Here is a 22919-nt window from a genome sequence, read left to right on the forward strand (position 1 = left end):
ATTAAGTCAATAACACAAATTATACTCACAAAGACTATACGCTTAAGTCTTGAGAAGTGTCGTCAAGATGAATAAAAGGTGAAACAAGTTTAAAACTATATGATTGTGATTTCTGAAATTCTGATTAATAATAAAGATAAATAGAAGAAAAAAAGTTCCGTAAAAGCTTAGGAAAACTCTTATCACCAAACAATCCGATCACTGGGATACTGTTAAAGAAATATGTCTAGAGATGATGATCCAATGATTCATATCAGTAATATTACTCTCATATTGTAAGTGAACTCATCCATAAATTACAGTCCAAGGGTTAACGTATTTACCTTCCTCTGCTAAAATTACCAGATACGCTAGTGTTTTCTAGCATTACTTCACTAATCAGTTACGGGGAGGAACATATCAATCTCAGTACAATAGTCAAACACGCATTTTGAAAATGAATAAAGTACAAGACAAAGAACTAAATTGATGACTTGATAATGATTTTGTAGCTTTTATTTATGTCAAATCTTTATAACTTGATTGTGCCCACTAAGCGTAAAGACTCGGAAATGCTGACAAGTGGAATTAAGATGAATAAAGGTGAAATGTGGAATCAAAATCTGCTGTCAATGGATTTTATACAAAAACCCTTGTCATAAACAAGTTTGAGATACAAATTGAGGGTGAAAGAAAGTTAACGTTATTCTTGCATTTTTTTCTTTACTTCAGTATATATCCTGGTGAAGAAATCAGGATTTTCTGTTGTGAAAATATAAGATCCTAGAGTATCTTTTATCCTGGATAAAGAACAAAGAGGATTAGTTATATCCACATCAAAGACTTGCACGAAACCATTTTCCACGTAGGCTTGACTCTAAAATCTTGAGTGAAAGATGGTGCATTGACATTTTCGAAGCTCTTAAGAGTTCCAAATTCTGTTTATAAAAATGGATTTCCGAATTAGGCTCTGCAGTGCACAAACTTAAATTGTTTAAGCAATGGCAATCTCATCCCTCAATAAACTCTCCCCTGTTTTCTTCAGCCTCTTTGTTGTGCTGCATTTTCAACTAAATGTTGCTTTTGATTCCACTCAAGAAGCACAAGCTCTTCTCAAATGGAAGGCGAGCCTTCAAAACCGCGGCCATTCTCTCATCTCTTCATGGACTGTTTACCCTGTTAATGCTACCAATAATTCTACTCAACACAAAAGCAAGATAAGTCATTGTACTAATTGGTCTGGAGTTTCTTGTGACCATGCCGGAAGCATCCGTAGATTGAACCTGTCTATTGCAGGTTTAAAAGGTACGCTTGATGAATTGTCATTCTCATCATTTCCTTATCTTGCATATCTTGATCTTAGCATAAATGAACTCTTTGGAGTTATCCCTGCACAAATTGGTAATCTCTCCAAACTGAAGTATCTTGACTTGCAAACTAATCAGTTTTCTGGGAAAATACCAACTGAAATCGGTCTCCTTACAAATCTTGAGACCCTCCACCTAGATGAGAATCAGTTGAATGGTTCGATTCCAGAAGAATTAGGCCAGCTAAGTTCTCTTAGTGAACTGGCTATCTACAGTAACCGCTTGGACGGTTCAATTCCTGCTTCTTTGGGAAATTTGAGCAACTTGGCTTGGTTGTCTCTTTCTAATAATTCACTTTTTGGTTCCATTCCTCCAGAGATAGGAAACCTCTCAAATCTAGTTGAACTTTACATCGATACCAATAGCTTAAGTGGTCCAATCCCTTCAAGTCTTGGAAACCTTAGAAACCTGGAAATGTTGCACATGTTCATAAACCAACTTTTTGGTTCCATTCCCAAGGAATTAGGAAATTTGGAGTCTCTCACTAATATTAGTCTTCATAGCAACAATCTTTCAGGTTCAATTCCAGCGTCTCTTGGTGGCTTGAGAAATCTTCTTAATCTTCATTTATACAAAAATCAACTTTCTGGCTCTATTCCCCCTGAAATAGGAAACCTGACAAACCTTGTTGATTTAGAGTTAAGCCAAAATCTATTTAGTGGTTCTATTCCTGGTTCCTTTAAAGATCTGAGCAACTTAAAGATCTTATTCCTTCGTGAAAACGATCTTTCTGGTACCATTCCCCAGGAAATTGGAAATTTCATGAGTTTGGCTATATTGGAAATAGACCAGAACGGTTTCACTGGTTCTTTACCCCATAATATATGTCATGGTGGTTTACTTGAGAGGTTCAGTGTGAATGACAACAATTTTTCTGGTCCAATTCCCAAAGACTTGAGAAATTGCACAAGCCTAACAAGAATCCTTATGCAAGGAAACCAACTTGTTGGAAATATATCTAAAGATTTTGGCATCTATCCAAAGCTAGATCTACTAGATCTCAGCCATAATAAATTTTATGGTGAAATCTCATCTAGTTGGGGACAGTGTCCAAAATTAGGCACCCTAAAGATGGCAGAGAATAATCTTACTGGCAGTATACCAGTTGAACTTGGAAACTTAACTCGACTAGATATTCTTGATCTTTCTTCAAATAATCTAGTTGGGGAGATTCCAAAAGAAATTGGAAATTTAACTTCTCTTGAGCGTCTAATTTTGAATGGCAATCAAATTTCTGGTGGTATACCTCTGGAAATTAGATTACTCACCGAAATTAAGAGTCTTGATTTGTCTACAAACAGGTTGAGCAAATCAATCCCTGGAAGTCTAGGGAGCTTGTTGCAATTGTATAGCTTGAATTTGAGCGACAACCAGTTTAGCCAAGAAATTCCACCTCAGTTGGGGAAGCTAAGTCTACTCACAGAGTTAGATTTGAGTCATAACTTCCTCAGTGGAAAGATACCCTCTGAAATATGTGATTTAGAGGACTTGCAGAATCTTAATATCTCACACAATAACCTCTCTGGGTTCATTCCAAGAGAGTTTAAGAAGATGCACCTATTGAGTATTGACATATCTAACAACGAGTTGCAAGGTCCAATTCCCAACACATCAGCATTTCGACATGCTACCATCGAAGAACTACGAGAAAACAAAGATTTGTGCGGTGATGTTAAAGGGCTACAACCTTGCAAAACTTTACCTACAGCAAAACATGGCCTGAAAAAGGGTTGGATAATCTTTTTTACAGTTTTTTTCCCTGTTCTAGGGGCTCTTGTTCTTTCCCTTGTGGTGATCCGTATACTCTTTAGTTCCAAAAGAACAAAGAAAGACTCAAAAGATAAAGAAAGTGGGATGAACAATGAAGAATTTCTTTCGATATCAACTTTTAAAGGAAGAAAGATGTATGAAAAAATCATAGCAGCAACCAAGGATTTTGATGCCAATCACTTCATTGGGAAAGGCGGTTATGGAAGTGTTTACAAAGCTGAGTTATCACCAGGGAATATTGTAGCAGTTAAGAAAATTCACTCTATGTATACAGGTGATATAGCCAATCAAAAAGATTTATTGAGTGAAATAAGGGTGCTGACAGAGATAAAGCATCGAAATATCGTGAAATTTTTTGGTTTTTGTTCACATCCTCGACATTCATTCTTAGTCGATGAGTATCTTGAGAGGGGTAGCTTGGCTGCAATTCTGAGCAACGAAGCAAGAGCAGTAGTACTGGATTGGAATAAGAGAGTGAATGTCATAAAAGGTGTGGCTCATGCCATGTCTTACATGCACCATGATTGCTTCCCACCAATTGTCCATCGCGACATATCAAGCAAGAACGTGCTGCTAGATATGGAATATGTAGCTCATGTCTCAGATTTTGGAACTGCTAAGCTTCTCAAGCTAGACTCATCTAATTGGACTCAACTTGCAGGCACATATGGATACATTGCACCAGGTATATAATTCCTTCACTATCATTTTACACTACCCTTATTGGATAATCAATGATAAAGGTTGCATATTTCTTTCACTTTACAGAGCTTGCTTACACAATGGAGGTGACCGAGAAACGTGATGTGTATAGCTTTGGGGTGTTGGCATTGGAAGTCATCCTAGGGAAGCATCCTAGAGATATTCTCGCCCCATTTTCATGTTCATTTGCAAACATGAACATAGAGCTTGATGATATGTTGGATCCAAGGCTTCCATTTCCCTCCCTAGAAGTTCAGAACAAATTGATTTCCATCATGGATGTGGTCTTTTTATGCTTAGATGCAAATCCACAGTCTAGACCGACCATGCAAATTGTGTCTCATCTTTTGTGCAACTAAATCTTGTCATTCCAGTACACTCTTTCTTAAGTTTCTGAATCTATTGTTTGTAAGCTTTGTCCTGTTTGTACTAGCTTAGCTAAAACTAGGCAAATTTTTTTTCTGTATTTTATTGAGTTACATATTTAATAAATGTTATCATATTTCCGGAATTCAGCTACATTGAGACCTGAGAGTGATCGGTTACAAAACTTCTCAATTAGTTGTTGAAACAGTGCAGTTGGCACTTACACAAGCTACCAGTTGTTGATTCATATTTAGAAATAGTGTTCCTATTCGTGACTAGGGCTTTATTTTGGGTAGATTTTCAAGCACCATGTTGTGGACTTTGCCTTTAAAATGCGTGTTCTATTCGTGACTATGGCTTTATTTTGATTATTGTAAAGAGGTAGGTCCTCTTTAGTCTTTAGCCAATAAATGGCAGAGAAAAATTATTCCAAAGCATATCAATCAAAGAGGACCTACCTCTTTACAATAATCAAAGTACTTTTGAAAATGCATCCAGTAAAAGAGAAAGACCTTGACTTGGGATGTTTGACTGCTGACTCAGATATTTATTGCTATAAAATTGTCTCATCTTTTGTACACTCTTTCGTAAGATTCTAATAAGTTTTGTCATGTTTCTACTAGCTTAGCTAAATTACATATTTAATAAAAATTATCATATTTTCGGAATTTAGCTACATTGAGACTTGAGAGTGATCGGTTACAAAAATTCTCAATTAGTTGTTGAAACAGTGCAGCTGGCACTTAACACAAGCTATCCAAATTATTTATTTAGCAGGACTGGAGGGAGAGAAATTTTCAAAAATCATTAATGTATCTTTGACCATCCAAATTATTCAAACAAGATTTTGAAGATGTAAGGAAGAAGACCATTTACTGTTTTTTTCCAAATCAAAATTCTACCCCAATTACTATACATTGTTTGAATGAAACACGGACTGGATTTTATATTTTATAATTAATACTGAAGCTTCCGTGATGGAGGGGGACTCTAATTAATGAAAAATACGCTCAAAATATTTTCTTAAACATGACCAATTCAAAGTATATCTAATGTTTTTCACATGGTATAAATTTTCTAATTAATCATTTCAAGTTTGAGGGATTCAGGATTTGTTTGTTGTTCATGGATGATGATTGAACACTACTAGTGCTAGTCATAAAGAAAGAAAATGTTACTTAAAGGTTTTTACTGGCATCAAATATTTAATTTGTGTCTATATACATAGATGAATCTCTTCCTTAGTATTTGAAAGAAACAACAAAACGAACATTGTTTTGCATAAAAACTTTGATTATTGTAAAGAGGTAGGTCCTCTTTAGCCAATAAGTGGTAGAGATAAATTATCCTGAAGCATAGCAATCAAAGAGGGCCTAACACTTTACAATAATCAATCGTGCATTTGGTTTATTATTTTGGATAGGATTTTAAGAATAGTATTGGATAATTGAATATAGGAGTATTACGAGGTAAAATTTAAAATTTTATAAAAAAAACCCCTTAAGTTTGCTAATTTCATAAATACCCCAATATATAAAAATATGTAAAATGACAAAAAGACCCCCACCACCTACAGTGCCAGATTCTGACCACCACCACCAGAATTTGGCCGGAAAATTATATAACCACACATACCGGCCGGATCTGGCCAGCATGGCGTCGCTATGGCCTTTTCCGGTCAAATCCACCACGAATCTGGCCGGAAAAGGCCAGATCTACGGCCATATGTAGTCGTCGACGGTCGAAAAAGGCCAAAGAAGGCCATCTTTGGCCGTCACCGCCAAAGATATGGCTGTCGTTGTCGGTCAACGATGGTCAAATCTTGGCCATCGTTGACCGACAACGACGGCTATATCTTTGGTCGTCACTGACAGCCAGATCTGGCCTTTTCCTGGCAGAGCCATTGTGGATCTGGCTGGAAAATGCCAGATCGGTGAATTACCGACTAGTTCCGGTTAGTATGGCAGATTTCGGCTACCACTGATGGTGGTTGTCGGAATCTGGCAAGTATGGGTCACGGGGGTATTTTTGTTAATTTTTAAAATTTTTTTAGGAGGTATTTAATAAAATTAATAACCTTATGGGGTCTAAAAATAATTTAAAAAATAGGATAATATTTCTAGAATAATGTGTCAAACATTATTTGGAGAATAGGATTGAGAATATGAGCAGAAATTATAAGCCAAACGCACCCCAAAATACTTTTGAAAATGCATCCACTAAAAGACAAAGACCTTGACTTCGGATGGTTGACTTATATATTTATTCCCATAAAGTTGTGTAAGTCATTGTTTAAAATGAAAAAAAGTTAGTGGCGTTGGATATTGCAAGATTACATTTTACAAATCAAGACTTTTGAGACGGAGAAGTGGGCATCAAAGTCTCACTTGGCTTAATTTATAATTATGGTCATTAAGGAAATCTAACACGCTACTTTGAAAAGTGCCCTGGAGTGTCATCTTCTTTTAAAACATTTCATGGAATTTTTTTAAATATGCTGCAAAGACTTTTGCAAAGTCTTGATGACTGTACTAAATTTGATGGATTTTTTTTTTTTATATATATCTGAGTTCTGAATTAGCTTTGGATCAAGTAGAAGTTGAATAAACAATGGCTTTATCAACCTTGGAGAGAGCAATCTCACTTGTCTGTATGATCTTGATTGTTGTGTTTCAATTTTCTCGCCATGTTGCTTCTGACTCTACTGAAGAAGCACAAGCTCTTCTAAAATGGAAAGCCAGCCTTCAAAACCGGAACCGTCCTCCCCTGTCTTCATGGACTCTTTCTCCTGTAAACGCCACCAATAATTCTACTCAACCTGGAAACAGAACAAGCCCTTGTAGTTGGTCTGGAATTTCTTGCAACCTTGCTGGAAGAATCGATAGATTTAACATGTCTATTTCAGGTTTAAAAGGTACGCTCAATGAATTGTCGTTCTCATCATTTCCTAATCTTGAATATGTTGATTTTGGCATAAATGAACTCTTTGGTGTTATCCCGACACAAATAGGTAATCTCTCAAAACTGAAGTATCTTGACTTGTCAATGAATCAGTTTTATGGGAAAATTCCTATTGAAATTACCCTCTTAGGAGAGCTAGAAACCCTCCACCTAGGTGATAATCAATTAAATGGCTCAATTCCACAAGAATTAGGCCAACTGAGTTCCCTTAATGAGCTTACCTTGTCTGGTAACCATTTGGATGGTTCAATTCCTACTTCTTTGAGTAATTTGAGCAATTTGGGTATTTTGTATCTTTTCAATAATTCACTTTCTGGTTCAATTCCTCCAGAGATGGGAAACCTCTCCAATCTCGTTGAACTTGATGTAGATACCAATAGCTTAACTGGTCTAATCCCTTCAAGTTTTGGAAACCTGAGAAACCTAACTATATTGTACATGTTCAAAAACCAATTTTCTGGTTCCATTCCTCAAGAATTAGGAAATATTGTATCTCTTTCAGAATTAAGTCTTTACTCCAATAGTCTTTCTGGTTCAATTCCAATGTTACTAGGCGGTTTGAAAAACCTCATCCTTCTTCAATTGTACAATAATCAACTTTCTGGATCAATTCCTGATGACATAGGAAATTTGAAGTCTCTTATGTATTTAGAATTAAGCGAAAATCAGCTTAGTGGTCGTATTCCTCCTTCTTTTGGTAATTTAAGCGATTTAAAAACTCTTTATCTCCGTAACAATGCTCTTTCTGGTTCAATTCCTCAAGAAATTGGAAATCTCAAGAACTTGTCTGTATTGCCACTTGATAACAACCACTTCACTGGTTTTTTACCCCAAAATATTTGCCATAGTGGTTCACTTGAGAACTTCACTGTGAATGGCAACCATCTTCAAGGTCCAATCCCCAAAGGCTTGAGAAATTGCACAAGCCTAAAGAGACTCCGCCTGGAAAAAAATGAATTTGTTGGTAATATATCAGAAGATTTTGGCATCTATCCACACCTCGAGTACTTAGATCTCAGCCAAAATAATTTTCATGGTGAAATCTCGTCTAACTGGGCAAAGTGTGCAAAATTAGGCACCCTAAAGATTGCAGCTAATAAAATTACTGGCAGCATTCCAGCGGAGCTTGGAAACTTAACAAAACTCGGTAGACTTGATCTTTCTTCAAATCTTCTAGCTGGAGAGATTCCAAAAGAACTTGAAAAGTTGAGTCTGCTAGAGGAGTTGATTTTGAATGGGAACAAACTTTCTGGTGGTATACCTCTGGAAATTGGATCCCTCTCAGGCATCACTCGTCTTGACTTGTCTGCTAACAAGTTGACCAAATCAATACCTGAAAATTTAGGGAACTTGTTGAAAATCTATTCCTTAAATTTGAGCAACAACCAGTTTGCCCAAGAAATTCCACCTCATTTGGGAAAGCTAAGTCAACTTTCAGAGCTAGATTTGAGTTATAATTTACTCAGAGGAAAGATACCTTCTCAAATATGTGATTTGGAGGTTTTGCAAAAGCTAAATCTCTCCCACAATAACCTTTCTGGGTTCATTCCAGGAGGATTTCAAAATATGTTTGCCCTGTCTAGCATTGACATTTCCTATAATGAGTTGGAGGGTCCAATTCCAAATTCCACAGCGTTTCGAAATGCTTCCATTGAAGCATTACAAGGGAACAAAGATTTGTGTGGTGATGTTGTCGGATTGCAACCTTGCAATTCTTCCAAAGCTTCCGAATCAGGCAAACATGGAGTGAGCAAGGGTTTGTTGATCTTCCTGGTAATATTGTTCCCTATTTTAGCAGTGCTTGTTTTTTCAGTTGTGGTAATCCGAATTCTCAATAGTTCCCGGAGAAGGAAAAGGGACTCGCAAGAAGTAGAAAGCCATGAGAATGATGGAGACGTCTTTTCAATTTCAATTTTTGAAGGAAAAAGGATGTATGAAGAAATTGTGAAAGGAACTAATGATTTTCATTCTGATTATTGCATTGGGATGGGTGGTCAAGGAAATGTTTATAAAGCTGAACTATTAGGGAATACTATAGCAGTTAAGAAAATTCACTCTCTGTCTACCGATTATATAGCAAATCAAAAAGAGTTCTTAAGTGAAATACAAGCATTAACAGTGATAAGGCATCGAAATATCGTGAAATTTTTTGGCTTTTGTTCACATTCTCGACACTCATTCTTAGTTTACATGTATCTCGAAAGGGGTAGCTTAGCCTCAATCCTGAACAGTGAAAAAGCAGCAATGGAACTAGATTGGAGTAAGAGAGTGAATGTCATAAAAGGAGTAGCTCATGCCTTGTCTTACCTGCACCACGATTGTTTCCCACCGATCGTCCATCGAGACATATCAAGCAAGAATATACTGCTAGATTTGGAATATGAAGCTCATGTGTCGGACTTTGGAACAGCTAAGCTTCTTAACCCAGACTCGTCCAATTGGACCGAACTTGCTGGCACATACGGATATGTTGCCCCAGGTATCTTTATATATAATCTCTTCACCATTACTTCTCTTAGTTAAATAGATCAAAACAATCAATTTCTTGTGATACATATATTTCATTTTTTGTAGAGCTTGCTTACACAATGAAGGTAACAGAGAAATGCGATGTCTATAGCTTTGGAGTGTTGGCAATGGAAGTAATCCAAGGGAAGCATCCAAGAGATTTTCTCTCTCAAATTCTAGATTCATCTGCCAACATGAACATGGAGCTTGGTGATATGTTGGATCCAAGGCTTCTGTTTCCCTCCCTGGAAGTTCAGAACAAACTGATTTCCATAAAGGAGGTGGCCCTTTTATGCTTAGATGTAAATCCAGAGTCTAGACCCACCATGCATATTGTGGCTCAATTACTGTAAAACTAAATCAATTCCTTTCTCAAGTCATCACACGACATTACTTTCTAGAAGATGAAGCCGGTTACATATAGTTGTTTTTTTTTTTGTTTTTTTGTGTTGTTTTTTAAATTTCATGATGTAGCAAGTACTATATTCAGAGATTAATATCATTGAGACTTGAGAGTGATATGTAAAAATGCACAAATTCCATTATTAGCCATTAGGAAGGACCACAAAGTTCTTGATTTACATAATTGTTGACCACTAGAATATTTTGAGACTAAAAAAATTATGGTAACCCATTTGAAGAGATTTCTTTATTAATTTTAAGAAAATTTTAAAAAACTTTATATACTTTATTATCAAAAAATTTATACTTGAAAATGGTGTAAAAATTGATGGAAGAGAAAAGGAATGCAAAAATGTTGCATTTTTCTGGGTTTGGAAGTGGCTCAAGCCTGAGTCACGTTGGCCCAGGGCCGGGCCCACCGACTGAAGCCCTTGGACCACTTGAGTTGGCCTAAACCGGTTTTTTTTTTTTTTTTGTGCTATTCAAACCAAATTTTAATATAATAATTAAAAATAAATTCAGCATTATAATTTCATTTAAAAATTTAAATGTATTTAATAATTATAATAGTACTAATTTATTTTTTTAAAATAAAATTTATTTTATTTTCTTTAAATGATATTGAAAATGAATTTTACTACAATTGAAAATATTTAAGACAATATCAAATGTAACAAAAAATAATTCTGTATTAATTCTCGTCACAAAATTTATATATATCTAAACGAAACCAAATGTTAAAAATGATTTTAAATGTGATGAATTCAAACTTAAAATTTTTGCCTTCAATTACAAAATAGCCTTCACCATATATTTTTTTTCTCTGTGTTTCTTTTTGTTTGGCTACTAGGAAAATAGAAAGAAAATCTGTTGATTTTTTCTTTCTTTTCTATTTCTTATTTTTCCTTTTTTCATTAAGTCAGAGTAATGATTTACTAGTTTTTCTATTGTATATTGCATGGCTTACAGTTAAATTTATGTTTCATTTCTACTTATGATTACAAAAGAATGGCCTATTATTGTTTTAATTATTTGGTTTCCCGATGCATTTAAACAAAATGAAGAAGTTTTTTCTTGTCTATTTTCCCAGTAACCAAACACTATATATGCTACTAATGGTACTCCCGTTTTCCTAATATTAATTTTTGAATGCGATACAAGATTATCATGTGTTATATAAATATTACTTGGCTAAAGTAATTGCTTTCTGTGTCCCAAATGTTACATCAAAATAGGTTAAGTGACAGTTTCCAATTTATAATGAGATAGAATCGTTTCATGTATACTATATTGTGCTTTGTTAAATTTATGAATAAGCTCATATTATAAACAAAGAAGTTTCCCTTTTGTGGAAAAGACCACTAAGGTCCGGTGGATACTGAAGGACAGAATATAGCCCACAAAAGGCCCATTGGGATTTGGATTCTGACTTTTAGACAGAATGGCAAGTAAAATTTTGAATAGGTGGGAGTCCATTCAAAACAGGAATAATTCTCAGATGATGAACGCCAATTTGATTTAGGTTATCTTTCATTTCTCTTTAAAGTTGCAGCATTTACACTGCTGCTGCACCAATGCATCAACCAATCATCCCGCACTTGCATTCAATAGCATTCAAAATCCGGTAGATAAACCCTAAAGAAGAAGCTGCGATTCATATTCTATGTTATAATAAAAATATATTCTAACCAGATTGTAAGAAGAAACAAATTAATTCATCATCAAATGTCCCAAAAATTGAAATTCACATTTTAATCATCTATTCAAGCGTTTACATCCAAAACCCTAAATGAATCTTTAAAACAATTTTAATACAAAAATAAATAAATAAAACAGCCGCAAAAACAAATCTGTCTCATTTCAATATGCTAACATTAAGCCACCAATAATAATCCAAACAATATTGACAATCGCTATGCCATCACCACCACCACCAGAATTCATATAAGGTACTGGAGCCAGAGCTGGAGCAGGCGGAACTTGTAAGGTCATATGAGCTACAAGACTAGTCGTGAGCAAATCACGAGATTTCACAACGAAGAAGTGCTTGAAATTGCAGCTCCCAGTTGCACTGCTGATGAAGTATCGTGTGCCAGTTTGAGTCATCTCCATCTGGGTAAGACCATCCTCATAATTGCTAATTGGGTTTGTAGTATTGCAATTTATGTATCCACGGAAATTCACCTCAGTAAGGGTATAGCTCGGCTCGTATTTAAACACTGCTCCAACAAGTCATATGATAGCACATTCAAACCATTATGATCATGCAAATTCTTTGAATTTATTAATAAAACAAAGACACTTAGGGCTCTACTAAACACCGTGGAGGGTAATATTTTCTTTCAAAACTCTTTAACTGCACAATACCTGTTAGTGGTATCACAGCCTTAATAAAAATCCACACTAACTTCACAAAACAAGCCTTCTTTTTTCTTTCACTATCTATACAGCTAGAAGTATTCGTACGAAGAAAAATTGTGTCTCAATATTTGTGGGATTAATCGAAGATTCGAAGATAGCTATCAAGAAGAAGGAGCTCATTTTTAAAGGTGCAAAAATTGTGAAAAAACTGCAGTCAAAAGATGCATGGTAAAGTCTAAAAAAAGGAGTTTGAAGGATCTACCAAGCCATCTCCATTAATGTGCAATCACTGTAGAGGGACTGTGATCATTTAGAAATCAAAGAAAGTGAAAGCATTCAACAATGTTCTATAGAGTATAAGAAAATCTCAACCAAATTAGAATATTCGGTGATGAGATTCAAGAAGAAAAATTAGTTGAAAAAATTCAAGTTTTACTCCAAAATGTGTACACATAGCTACTACAAATTAATGAAGAATCCAAGATCTGCAAGTACATGCTTTTCATCAACTAATGTTGGAGTCTCTAAAGGCACATGAGCAAAGAATCAAGAGACACGTAACTTACCTTTAGCTCAAGAAATACGAATTGATGCACAAGAAGTCAAATGTTATGGATGCAATCTTTATCGTTAAAAGTATTATGTATGGATTTAGGATTGCTAACTAAGATGCATGAAATGTTAGTCTCCTCGATATTCCTAGCTATCAGTGACATAGAAGATAACACGAAAGGAAAAAGAGAGAGAATCTAACCTATTCTGTCATTAACGTATATAGTGTTGTTCTTGTCCCATTCAAGAAAGTTGGTTTCCGGAGACCATGGGAGGTAATGAGTTGTTTGTCCTACAACATCTGTTATATGTTGAGCAATAATCCATAGTGTTAGGACTGTGATCTTCTTTCCCATTACAGCAGGCCTCAGTGTCTTCATTCCCACCATCACCGAAACCAAAGAAAAATGCATTAGATGATTTCCAAGTCAATTACTAAGCAATATTTTCTTTCAGTTTAGCCATGCACAGTTATGCTTTTCTGTTGTAACCCTTAAATGTAGAAATCTAGTTTATAGCAAAGACATTTCGAAACTTTGATATGTCAAAGGAGAAAAGCTCGTCAATAAAACCATTATAAAGAGCCTGTGTTATGTAACAGTTACATTACATAATCAAAACAATTCCAAATTTAAGAAATCAAATAAATTTGGCAACAAAAGGGTGCAATTGAACAACAAAACCCGGGAAAAGAAAAGAAATTATCCATGAGTAATATATATTAATAATCCACAAGACTCGGTAAAGATATAAAACCTTATAAACACTTCTCAGCAATCACGTTCCTCCCCTTCCTAAATCAAAAAACAAACAAAGCAGCAAGATTATTAGATCGTTCATAAATAATAAATAAAACTCAAATAGAAAGAGAAATAATAATAGATTGTTAAAAAACTTCGTAAAATTCTATCAAACCCTAACCCTAGTTTTAGAAAGAGGATTTGAGATCACAAGGAGTATAGCCAACCAAAGATTCAACACTAATCCTAATCTTAGCACAGATCATATAGAGAAAACAAATTACGTACCGATGATTCAAAGATAAAATTGGGGTGCTCTTTGATATCCAAAGATCTTATTGCCCGCGAATTGATGTTATATGAGAAAGAGACCTTATATATAGCTCTCCAAACCTAAACCCTAGTAAAGATTATTAAAATATTTTAATCTCCGTGTTAGGGTTTTGACTGAAAAAAAAATCAAAAGGTGAAACTGCAGCTTTGTGAAAACGTATAAGGGTGAAAAAAAATTCAACTTAGATTGTGAGTTATTCATTTTTATTTTTTTTAATTCAGTGACGTCGAGAGTTATTTGAGTTGATAGACACTTTTAACACCTCTAAATTGGATTGAAAATTGTAAAAGCAGTCAAGTAAAGAATTCTAGTTCACGCAGATGCGAGCAGGGTAGAAAAAACCGAAAAAGAGAGTGAAGAGGGTAAATGTAATATCATTATTCTATCTCATATAATAACGGTAATTCCCTTACGACCCTCAAAGTTTAGGAAATTCATTAAACAAGACCCCTAACCGGCTGACCCTGAGCCCTGAGGTATGAGAAATCATCAATCATTCACTTCTCCTCAGATTGAAAAAATCATCACTTACCTCCCTTTGACCATGAAATTCAACGGTCAAAATTAAACTAATTAGGGGACGTAATATATAATTTCTAATACCTGTGAGTCTTTCCAGTATTTCTTAAACTCAAGGGCGATAGTAGTAATAAGCCAAGGAACTGTAATTTGGTGGAAATCTCACGTTTCTATATTATTCCCAAATCAACCTTGGGCCCTGTTGGGCCGTTGCTAATGTTGTTTACTTGGACCTAACTACTTACTGGAAAGGTAAAAAAAAATTTCCTCAAGGTTTAAAGGAAGGAAAATAAGAGAGTCACCGGGAGTAGTGCACCGAATTTATGCACCGAATGATGTGATGAAATCTTGACCATTGATTAATTATAACTTAATATTAATCGACGGTTAGAATTTCGCCATGTCATTCGATGCACTACTCCCGGTGACTGTAGCATTATTCTTAAAAGAATAATCATAAATTCATGATACCCTTTTGGTCATTTTTGCTAATATTGTTTACCTAAAACTAACTGATAACGGGAGGGAAAAAGGACTTTCCAAACATGATGAAATGAACATAGTATCCTTTTCAACCTATAATAAACTAGATTGGATAAAACTCACCCCAAAAGCTAGTTCAAGGGAGAAGGAAGTTTAATTGCATATATACACCATAACAGTCTACCAAATTAGTATGTGAGACAAACACAATTATTAGCAATAAATAAGATAAAAGAAGACAGAAAACAGAAAACAGAAGAAGAAAATCAAGAACAAATACAAAAACCGATCGAGAGCTTTCTTATAACAATAGTTTTCAGAAATCATCTTAGGTTAGATAAGAGAACAGGGAGAGTTTTAATTAACCATGATGGAGGGAAAGAAATTAACCTATATTTTGATATCCTATAAAAAAGGAGCTGCAGCTGGAACGACAGAGAACGATTCCAGGTAGATGGATCATTGACAAAATGAGTAGAGGTTGTGATGGAAGAGAGATCGCTGAACAGAAGGAAGCTATTTCCATCAAAAAGATAATTGAGTACACTCATCCTCTCCACAGGCTCTTCAGTCTCTGTAGAGAACATATTGAAAAGATGAGCAGCTACTGCTTTCTCTAAACCCAACTCAAAGATGTGAACCGTCATAATGTTGAGAAGATGAGCAGCTACTCCCTTGGAGAGTTGCCAACGTGAAAGATTCCATGCAAAACTATGGATTCGGAAAACACTAGGGATTCCTATATGGCCTCTCAAAAAATTCAGAATAAAACAAGCGCATTTCTGGTAAGCCGGTCGCTGAAGTTATTCGATAAAACAAGCGCATTTCGTTAACAACTTTTTCGATGAGACAATTTTCTTCCCTGTCATGAACATTTGATTAAAGCTTGTTGTACTGGAGCGCGGAGTTGACAATGTAAATTAATTTCATTGGTTCGTCTTACGCGGTAGTTGTTGAACATAAGATATTCATATATGAACATATTATTTGTGCATATATGACTACTCAATAATTAAATAACTTATAAAGGCACTAGAGTCTAAGTTTACAATTGTTTACTTGATTACCCCTTCAGCCGACGGTTGAGTCACCCTCTCTAAAATCATAAATATGAACAATAGATGACAAAGGAACCTTAATTTAAAAGTTGGAATATTGAGAGGGCGTTTGGTTGGGGGTAATATGGGATTATTGGAGTTATGTCATCTTATATTATTTTATTACTACGTTTGGTTATCAAGTAATATAAAATTCTAGTAATCTTCAAATATTAATAGTAGTTAATGTTGGTAATATTGAAGGTAATCTGATTACCTTTATTTTCTTATGTATTCTAAGATTACTTTTTTTTTTTTTTTTGTTACAATTCTATCCCTTATTAATAAAATTTTAGGACAATAATGCCCTTATTTTTAAATTTATTTACATGAATTTGGCTTTTACTATTTCACCCCAATTAATTAACTTTTTGGACAAAATTACCCTTGAATTCAAAACAATTTGCAGTCCACCCAAGCCACCACCCCCACCCACCTACCGCCGGCAACCACCACCACTGGAACGGCACATTGAAGTCCGAAAATGGTCGTCGTGCACTGATATGACCATTTTCCGCCAATATCTGGCCGGAAATGGCAAGATCATGCTAGATCTAGCCATCCGATCTGGCCGTCAACGGCCACATCTGTGGTCGTTGACGGTCATCGATCTGGCCATTGACCGGTTGGTGGGGGTGCTTTGTTGATTTTTCAAACTTTTATTATGAGATTGTTTTTGCTAAGTTTTTAAATGTGTCGCCGGGGGGGGGGTTATAATAATCCAAATAATAATCAATATTAAAAAATAATATTTAATTAGAAGACAATTCAATAATTTAAATAACATACCCACCAATTTATTCCTCCCAACCAAACATATTAATATAACATACCCACCAATTAACCAAATATATTTTCCAAAAAATTCTCAACAATCTTCAAGTTAATCTAACTTTCTAGTGCTCTAACATTCCATGAACCAAACGCCCCATGAGGGTTTTTAATTTGTAACGTGGGAGGACTTCATCAATGGAGGCTAATTATAATAATAGAAGTTGTTGAACTACTGACTTTGGAAATTTCGTTTTAGCAACAATGCAATATGTTAATACATATTTTTGTATCATTTAATTGACACCCCTAGTTTACTAAAAGAACATGCTTACCCACAAGTTTCAAAACTAACATTTGTACCCCTATACCAGATTGTGTTAGTAAAAATGGCATTTTGACTGAGAAATAGTGTTAAAAAAACAAAAATGCACTCAATTCCCAAATCAACACAAAACCAAACCTCAGTCTTCGATACCCAAATTGGAGGATTTGAAACTTCAAAGAACATAAATCAAGAAAAGCTGATGCCTTCATGGTGGTGGGTCAATCGTGGCAACGTTGTGAGCCAGACTTGCACACCCTAGCTTGCGGTGTTGGACACTCATGCAGGTTGCATGAGACCACGTCACATCAACGATCGACCCTACAAGCTTCATCATTATAGGTTCCCTATACCGTACGGTGTCTCCAATACACTAACCAATGCTTCATCGCACTGGTTATACAAAGTGATCATGCCAACCTTGTTCCCATTAGTGTGTAAAAAGTTTTTGATTTGTTTGAAGGAATGGAAGTGGTATAAATTGTCGAAAACATAGTAATAATGTTTTCAGATAACATATAATTAAAATATTTATACAAAAAAGGAAATAGTAAATTATATTTTTACTAAAATGTAAGCTATAGTAAATATTAGAATATTAATTCACATAAGCTTTCTATTGATTGGCTTTTTTTTCAAAAAAAAAAAAAAAAAATCAATTCAAATGATTGTGTTGTAGATTAGGGCATTGGTTTTGATACAATTAATCAAGTTTTAAAAACATTTATAATAGTAATTATTTAATATGTATTTGATTTGTTGAAGTCTCACACTAATTAGACACGCTTAAGTCTACTGCGATATAAGAGAGGATAATTCTTCCATTCAATAAGACCTTGTTGGGTGAGGAATCAGACCCACCTCAAATTCTATCATGATTTATTCGAAATTTGTAAATTTACATTATAAAATGAACTAATATTCAATAAACACCTTCCACCATGGAAAGAAAGGTAACTAAAATATATGGATGAAACTGTAAGATTATGAATATATAAGGGTAAAATTACGTAGGCTAAACCTTTAGAATGAAAGTGTTATTCCCACCTAAATAAGGTGGCTTATTAACCATTGCTTGGACATTTTCTAAACAGTAACAAATATAGAGTCGTTAGAACAACCTGATAATGAAATATTGCCTTTCTTTATTCTCAAGAGATGGAAAATTTTCCCTTTCCCATCACTTTCAAAAATTTATTAAATATTTCCCTTAAAATAATAATGATTTTTTGTTTGTATTTTACTAATATGTATTATATTTGCAAGTTGTTGCATTAAATTAAACAATAAAACTTAACTCAACAAAGAGCAAATAGTTATTTATCTCATGTATATGAAGGAAATTATATATTAAGTAAGAAATTAATACCCAGAAATTTGCAACATTTTGATATACATCCTACATAAATTCTTTTATTCAACTAATATCACTACATAAAATAATTGTAAAAAACTAATAAAAAGTGATAATGATCTTTCTAAAATATTTTTCAACTGGCCACCTAACTTGTGGTTTCTTAGATCTTTCAGTTCATGCAATAAAATATTTTCGATTTTTATCAGTTGGAGCCTTGGAGGTTGCTCATTAGAGAAGATATATAATTATAATATATTACAGAACTCTGCAAGATCAGAAACAATAACCCAGATTTGGGACGTGATCTGATCTTCATGGGAATCTTTTAAATTTTCTTTCTAATTGCTGGATTGATCCATAATACTTGATCCAGCGAAGGAAGCTTTTGTTCGATGATGAATCTGACACCTGTATTAATGGTGACTTGCATATATCCGAATAAAAAAACTCTGACGATGGTATGAATTTTTTAAGAAATAAATAATACTTGAATTTTGTATTAGCCTTTATTCTGGTGGTTGTTGATGTTTACGGGTATTTTTTATTTTATTTTTTCTCATTACTTTTTAATATTAATCATGTCAAATGACGTTTGTACCCTTCAGCTATTTTAAATTTCAACAAATATTAACTTCCTTTATCATTTTTCTGGTTTCTACCAAACTTGTTCTAGTGAATAAAAAACACCACAAGAAAAAAAAAATTATCCTTTTATTTGAATCTTTTTATTTTTTATTTTAAGTTATTGTCAAATTGATTACTACCCACATTACTAAATACTTTTTAAAATTTTTATTTAATATCGACTATAACTTTCATAGCTTTAGTAACATATTTTCGTCAAACAAATAAATGTTTAAAAAAAAAAATGTTTCAATAATTTAGAAGATTTAAAGTTACGGTTTATGATCATGAATTAATGGTTAAGAATTAAAATATATGATACAACACTGTCTCATAAGAGGAGGACACGTGGACAGCGAACTCTATCAATATATATAATAGAGAATGAGTGTAATTAGAAATTAATATGTAATTTAAAAAAAAAAAATTCATTAAGATTAAAATTGCTAAAAACAAAATAATATATATTTAAAAGTATTCACACTAATTTCTTTTTTCTTTCATTATCTATATAGCCAGAAGTATTCTTATGAAGCGTCGCAATATTTGTTGGATTAATCAAAGACAGCTATAAAGAAGAAGGAGCATCATTTTTAAAGAAGGTGCAAACTAAAAAAAAAAAAGTCAAATGTTATATGGATGTAATTATACGAGTAATGCTACAGTCATCGAAGTAGTGTATCGAATTTATGTATTGAATGACGTGACAAAATCTTGATTGATGATTAATTTTAACTTAATATTAATCAATGATCAAGATTTTATCACGTCATTCGGTGTACTACCTTTGGTGGCTATATCTTTTTCGTTAACGTACATAGTATTGTTTTTGTCCCATTCAAGAAAGTTGGTTTCCGAAGACCATTGGAGGTAATGAGTTGTTTGTCCGACAACGTGCACCTGTTATACATTGAGCAATAATCAATAGTATTACGACTGTGATCTTCTTTCCCATTACTGCAGGCCTCACTGTCTTCATTGCCAACATTCCTGAAACCAAACAAAAATGCAGTAGATGATGCCCAAGTCAATTACTAAGCAGTGTTTGCTTTCAATTTAGCCATGCACAGTCATGCTTTTCTGCTGTAACACATCAATGTAGAAACCTAGTTTATAGCAAAGACATTTCGAAACTTTGATATGTCAAAGGAGCAAAGCTCGTCAATTAAACCATTATTAAGAGCCTGTGTTATATAACAGTTACATTACAACAATCAAAACAATACCAAATTTTAGAAATCGAACAAATTTGGCAACCAAAAGGTGCAATTCAACAACTATACCCAGGAAATCATTACTTACCTCCCTTTGACCATGAAATTCAATGGTCAAAATTAAACTAATTAGGGGAGGTAATATATAATTTCTAATACTTGTCACAATGTTCTGAAAATTGGACCGGGTGTTTGACCGGTAAAGGGTCCGGTCCTACCAGTCCCTAAACCCTAAGGAAGTTATTAACCCCACTAATTTTTCTTCTCCGCCGCGAACGCCACCTCCCCCCAACAACTGTCGTTGCCATTAGTAAAAGTTAAAAGAACAAGAAACCACCCTCGAAACCTAACTCATCTAAAAAAATCCTAAAAAGAAAAGTCTTAACTTTCTCCATCTTTAGTTCTCCAAGGCTCCAAGCTCGCTGCCTCCAGCCACCATAGCAGCATAAGCAACAGTCGACCCTTACCTCCTTAAAGGCTACAAAGCCGCATCTTTACTTGGCGGCACCAGACAGCGGCTTGCAGCTTCAAAGCTTGGCCGTCCAAACGCCTCAAAGCCGCTGGAATTGTTGATAGTTGAATGGTTGATTTGGTTGGGTTCAATTGGCTTATTGGCTGTGAATTTTATGTTGAATTTTACTTTGGTTTCTTGATTGAGTCTTTGTTTCCTAATGTGTGGGTTTGAGAATGACGGGCAGTCTCGATGGGGATGGATTGCAATGGGAATAGCAGAAGTAGTGAAGAATGAGGAATGAAATTTGGGAAAGGCGATTAGGGGTTTTAATTATAGAATTTGAGAGTTTTAAGTGACCCGGTTTCGCAAACAATCCGATCGGACCGGAGGTTTGACACTATTTCGTACATCCGTTAGCGGTCCAAACTGTTTTTACTTTTTAGTGTACAACTGGATTAAGCTTTGGATCAGACCGGAGTTAGGGCCGGTTCGTGATCAAACCGGTCTGCCCAGTCAGTCCGATCCGGGTTTCCAAACAAAGCCTGTTAGTCTTCCCGCTCTTCTCTTAAACTCAAAGGAGGTAGAAGTATTAAGCCGAGGAATTGAAATTTTTGGAAACCTCACGTTTCTATATTATTCCCAAATCACCCTTGGGCTCTGTTGGGCCGATGCAAATGTTGTTTACTTGGACGTAACCACTTACTGGAAGGGTAAAAAAAAAAAAAACTGTTAATGAAACGTTGGCCTATTGTTGTCAGGGACAATATCCCCTTATTCCAATCCACTCAAAGATGTGAAGCTTCATAATGTTGAGAAGGATGCTCCCTCGGGGAGTTGCCGATGTAAAAGATTCCACGCAAAACTATGGATTCGGAAAACAGTAGGGCATTCCTATATGGTCTCTCAATTAATTCAGAATAAAACAAGCACATTTCTGGTAAGCCGGTCGCTGAAGTTATTGGATACACGAACCAATTAATTTCATTGGTTCGTGTTAAAATATCACATACTGAGAGTTTTTAATTTGTACACGGGAGGACTTAGTCAATGGATGATTTAATTAATTAATAATAGAAGTTATTGAACTACTGACTTTGGAAATTTCGTGTTAGCAATAATGCAATATGTTAATACATTTTTCTGGATCATTTAATTGGCACTCCTAGTTTAGTGGAAGATTATGATCACCCACAAGTTTCAAAACTAACATCTGTACCCCTATACCAGATTTCGTTAGAAAAAATGGTATTTGACTGAGAAATAGTGTTAACAAATCTAAAAAATGCACTCAATTCCAAAATCATGGCAACACCAAACCTCAGTCTTCAAAACCCAAATAGGAGGATTTGAAACTTCAAAGAACATAAATCAAGAAAAGTCGAGATTGATGCATTCATGGTGGTATCTAGGTCAAATGTGGTAACGTTGTGAGCCAGTCATCGCACACCCTAGCTTGCGGCGTTGGACACTCATGCGGGCTGCACAAGACCACGTCACAGCAACGATCGACCCTATAGGCTTCCTATACCTTACGGCGTCTCCAGTACACTGGCCAATGCTTCATCTTGTTAGTTATACGAAGTGATCATGCCAACCTCAGTTCCCAATACCGTGTAAAAAGTTTCTAGATTTGATTGATTTTTTAATTATTTAAGAATTATATTATTTTATTTCTTTTACGTTTTTCAGATATGTTTGATTTTAACCATACAATAAAATCTTCCATAAAATGAATATGTAGCAACAATCAAACAATTATTATAAAAGATCTACAATACTCTTATTTCTTCTTATTTATTTGAAGGAATGGAAATGGTATAAATTGTGGAAAACATTGTAATAATGTTTTCACATAACATATAATTCAAATGTTTATACAAAACAAAAATAGTAAACTATTTTTTACTATCAGATAAAGTATATTAAATATTAGAATATTAAATCATATAAGCTTTATATTGATTGGCATTTTTTCAAAAAAAAAAAAAAAATCAATTCGAATGATTGTGTTGCAGATTAGGGCATTGGTTTTG

At 34.5% G+C, this 22919-nt stretch overlaps 4 protein-coding genes across 4 annotated transcripts; 3 read left to right on the forward strand and 1 right to left on the reverse strand.

Annotated features, from left to right (window-relative positions):
• The first annotated feature begins 980 nt into the window (after positions 1-980).
• On the forward strand, positions 981-3157 carry LOC116114280 (MDIS1-interacting receptor like kinase 2-like). The gene is made up of 2 exons (XM_031400438.1): positions 981-3007; positions 3115-3157. The coding sequence occupies exons 1-2, from the start codon at positions 981-983 to the stop codon at positions 3155-3157; spliced, it is 2070 nt and encodes a 689-aa protein (XP_031256298.1).
• Positions 3158-3248: 91 nt separating this feature from the next.
• On the forward strand, positions 3249-4186 carry LOC116114312 (MDIS1-interacting receptor like kinase 2-like). The gene is made up of 2 exons (XM_031400461.1): positions 3249-3801; positions 3885-4186. Exons 1-2 carry the CDS (start codon positions 3249-3251, stop codon positions 4175-4177), a joined length of 846 nt encoding a protein of 281 aa, XP_031256321.1. The 3' UTR covers positions 4178-4186.
• A 2572-nt stretch (positions 4187-6758) lies between these two features.
• Positions 6759-10097, forward strand: LOC116114310 (MDIS1-interacting receptor like kinase 2-like). Its single transcript, XM_031400460.1, has 2 exons — positions 6759-9624; positions 9720-10097. The coding sequence occupies exons 1-2, from the start codon at positions 6795-6797 to the stop codon at positions 10004-10006; spliced, it is 3117 nt and encodes a 1038-aa protein (XP_031256320.1). The 5' UTR covers positions 6759-6794; the 3' UTR covers positions 10007-10097.
• Positions 10098-11789: 1692 nt separating this feature from the next.
• On the reverse strand, positions 11790-13685 carry LOC116114314 (early nodulin-like protein 3). Its single transcript, XM_031400465.1, has 2 exons — positions 13171-13685; positions 11790-12274 (listed from the first exon to the last, which is right to left on the reverse strand). Exons 1-2 carry the CDS (start codon positions 13379-13381, stop codon positions 11916-11918), a joined length of 570 nt encoding a protein of 189 aa, XP_031256325.1. The 5' UTR covers positions 13382-13685; the 3' UTR covers positions 11790-11915.
• Between the last annotated feature and the right edge of the window lie 9234 nt (positions 13686-22919).

Source organism: Pistacia vera, unplaced genomic scaffold (genome assembly GCF_008641045.1).
Source record: "Pistacia vera cultivar Batoury unplaced genomic scaffold, PisVer_v2 Contig706, whole genome shotgun sequence".
Lineage (NCBI taxonomy): Eukaryota > Viridiplantae > Streptophyta > Magnoliopsida > Sapindales > Anacardiaceae > Pistacia > Pistacia vera.

What these genes read in the sequence shown, in the direction of transcription:
- LOC116114280 (XM_031400438.1), top strand. Translation starts at nt 981, where the DNA reads ATGGCAATCTCATCCCTCAATAAACTCTCCCCTGTTTTCTTCAGCCTC. An exon ending in CTACGAGAAAACAAAGATTT is followed by an intron (nt 3,008 to 3,114) that starts GTGCGGTGATGT and finishes TCCCTGTTCTAG; the next exon opens with GGGCTCTTGTTCTTTCCCTT.
- LOC116114312 (XM_031400461.1), top strand. Translation starts at nt 3,249, where the DNA reads ATGTATGAAAAAATCATAGCAGCAACCAAGGATTTTGATGCCAATCAC. An exon ending in ATATGGATACATTGCACCAG is followed by an intron (nt 3,802 to 3,884) that starts GTATATAATTCC and finishes TTCACTTTACAG; the next exon opens with AGCTTGCTTACACAATGGAG.
- LOC116114310 (XM_031400460.1), top strand. Translation starts at nt 6,795, where the DNA reads ATGGCTTTATCAACCTTGGAGAGAGCAATCTCACTTGTCTGTATGATC. An exon ending in ATACGGATATGTTGCCCCAG is followed by an intron (nt 9,625 to 9,719) that starts GTATCTTTATAT and finishes CATTTTTTGTAG; the next exon opens with AGCTTGCTTACACAATGAAG.
- LOC116114314 (XM_031400465.1), bottom strand. Translation starts at nt 13,381, where the DNA reads ATGCATTTTTCTTTGGTTTCGGTGATGGTGGGAATGAAGACACTGAGG. An exon ending in ATACGTTAATGACAGAATAG is followed by an intron (nt 12,275 to 13,170) that starts GTTAGATTCTCT and finishes TTGTTGGAGCAG; the next exon opens with TGTTTAAATACGAGCCGAGC.